Source organism: Penicillium oxalicum, chromosome III, assembly GCF_001723175.1.
Source record: "Penicillium oxalicum strain HP7-1 chromosome III, whole genome shotgun sequence".
Lineage (NCBI taxonomy): Eukaryota > Fungi > Ascomycota > Eurotiomycetes > Eurotiales > Aspergillaceae > Penicillium > Penicillium oxalicum.
Window position 1 is genome coordinate 610,191 of NC_064652.1, and position 2,786 is coordinate 612,976.

The window sequence follows — 2,786 nt, forward strand, 5'->3', positions numbered from 1 at the left end:
CAACCCCGGGATAGGCTGTCCTAACTGGTACCATCGCCCAGAGTTCACTTTTTCCACCCAATCCCCGTCCATAAAGTTCCTACCCATTCCACCTTTTCTACTTTTTTGGGATCACGAGTCGTCGACGTTTCCAGACTCTTCGTCCTTTGGCTTGACTGTGACCAATTACCCTCTTCGATCACTTGTCCACCCACTCCGGCCTTATCGAGTCACTGCCACGCTGGTGATCGACTCCCCTCCATAGGATCTCTCGGATCTTGACCCGTCGGAGTTCCACTTCTATAAAGAGAGCTTGCCATCCCCCTCGGTGGCAAGAGTCTTTCCTATTTTCCTCGCCCGACCTGACGTCCCATATCCGTGACACCATAATGCTTATGTACCCACGTAAGGGTCTCATCACTGATCCATACAATCCTGAAGAGTGCTTGATACAAGACGACCAATATCTCGAAGCCTTTCAGAACGATCCTCAGTACCAAGCGCAGGACCTCCTGCAACAGTCGTGCCTGCAGCCATCTGTTCACTTACAACCGACCCAGCAATTTGGTCCTTCTCAGCTGAATCAGTTTGCATCTCCGCCCTCTTCAGCCCCCTCCTCCCCACTTTCTCCTCTCCCACCTTCTCAATTCCCTATCCTCCAACGACCGCGGCCGACAGCCAATCTTTGGGGGCCCCTTCGATGACCCCGGTGTCTTCTTACAACCCGTCCTTTGACACCCAAGGCGCCGCCTCGCCCTCATCACAGCAGTATCTCTCGCAATATCCGCCATATTTCGCCCCCATGTTGGCGCAACAGCAACCCATGGCCAGCGGTCAAAGCTGGGACAGTAATCTCCAGCTTCTCAGCCCAGCCCGCGTTCCTTACTCTCACAAAACATCCCCACTGCCTTCCTCAAATCGATCCGCACCTTCCGCACCAATCCAATCTGCCAGCAATGGTCATCGCCGATCGGACAGTTCCTCGAAGCCGCTTCCCACTCCTGCTCAGACGCCGGTGCAAAACTCCTTCATGGCGGCTCCTTATCAAAACTACGATCCATCCACCTGGGACACCAACACGACGGAGTCCGAGTCTGCGATGAGGAAGGCGATCATGGAGCAGCAGCAAAAGCAGCAGCAGCAGCAGCAAACATCACCCACACAGCAACAGTCGCAGCAGGGTGAATATTCATTAGCTCCTTCGGTGTCGACTGTCAGCCACAACTCTCCTGTGACCCCTCAGACCAACTTGGATGAGTTGGAAGATCCCAAAACGATGACCAATGGTGAGACTCTTGTGTCTGCAACAGATTTTGAGGATGACCCTTACTTACATCTCAACCTTTCAGACTATGCGAACAACAACGTCGGCATGGTTGGTATCCCAAAGCTGAACCGAACCATGTCGGACATCTACCAAGATGAGCTTTTCAACCCGACTCTCATCACGAACCCCCAGCAAACGGTGAAGCCTGTCAACTCCCACATGTTGAACCCACGCAGTATGATGGCCGACCGATTGCAGGCCGCGAATCAGGGCCACTTGTCTGCTCGGTCTGGATCGCCGGCTCTGGGTATCAAGCGGGAGCGCTCGCCTTTCCGTCAAACCTCGCCATTCGCCGGAGATCTTCAGATGGCCACTAGCGTGCCCATGCCTCAAAATCTGATGAGTATGGCTCCAGCCGCTCACCAGACCGATCTGAAGACCATGTCTCCCAAGGATGCAGTTCTGGATCTGGATGAGGGGTCGGATCCCTCCATGCCTCCCCTCTTCCCTTCGCAGCCGGCCGATTTCAATCTGGGCGATGCTCTTGGTCTACGTCGCGAGAGTTCGGGCAACATGCGTTCTGCCATGTCTACATTGGATGCTTTCCCTGGCCAGTACACCAACGCACAGCAGCCTCAGTTCAACTTCCAACAGCACCGCCCGCAAGCCAGTCTCTTGCATCAAACTCCGGAGTTCCCAGCCTCGCTTCCGCGCCTGGAATCGACAGCGAGTGATTTGCATTCGGGCTCCATGACACCGCAGGCTAAGCTGCCTGTCAATGAGAGTATCACTCGACCCAATAATACCACTTCGGATAGCGGCACCTACACCTGCACCTACCATGGCTGCACTCTGCGGTTTGAGACCCCCGCCAAGCTTCAGCGACACAAGCGCGAGGCCCATCGCCAAACGACTCCTGGTGGTCACCTGATCGCCCGAGACGCGTCGCTTCGCAATTCGCAAGCTGGCCCTCACAAGTGCGAACGGATCAATCCATCTACTGGCAAGCCGTGCAACTCTATTTTCTCCCGGCCCTACGATCTGACCCGCCACGAGGATACCATCCACAACGCCCGCAAGCAGAAGGTGCGGTGTCATCTTTGCACCGAAGAGAAGACCTTCAGTCGCAATGATGCACTGACCCGACACATGCGAGTGGTGCACCCCGAAGTGGATTGGCCCGGCAAGCAACGACGCCGTGGAAGGGATTGAAGCTTCCTCTCCGTCGAGCATCACCATGACGAATGAGAGTCATCACTTCGAACCCTCCTCTGCCTCCGTTGGGTCAGATGGTGACTGTGTGACGTCATGTACCCACCCCGATTTGGTGATTGCCCCACCTCGATCCCGATCGCTGGGACATATTTCCGTTTCGGGACGGGCGCCCACATACTTTTGCCTTGTGGCCTTGTGGCCTGACATGGGCTCCGGGGAACGGAATTGGTGCATGTGTCTCCCATGCACACCACCGCCGACGTCACCCCCACACTGGCCGTTTTGTCCGCTCTGCTTCTCCCCCTTTGACGTCGATCGTACGTCG

At 55.7% G+C, this 2,786-nt stretch overlaps 1 protein-coding gene across 1 annotated transcript; it reads left to right on the forward strand.

Annotated features, from left to right (window-relative positions):
- Positions 1 to 679: 679 nt before the first annotated feature.
- Positions 680 to 2,458, forward strand: POX_c03697 (uncharacterized protein; the record flags this gene model as incomplete). Its single annotated transcript, XM_050112587.1, has 1 exon — positions 680 to 2,458. One exon carries the CDS (start codon positions 680 to 682, stop codon positions 2,456 to 2,458), a length of 1,779 nt encoding a protein of 592 aa, XP_049970143.1.
- Between the last annotated feature and the right edge of the window lie 328 nt (positions 2,459 to 2,786).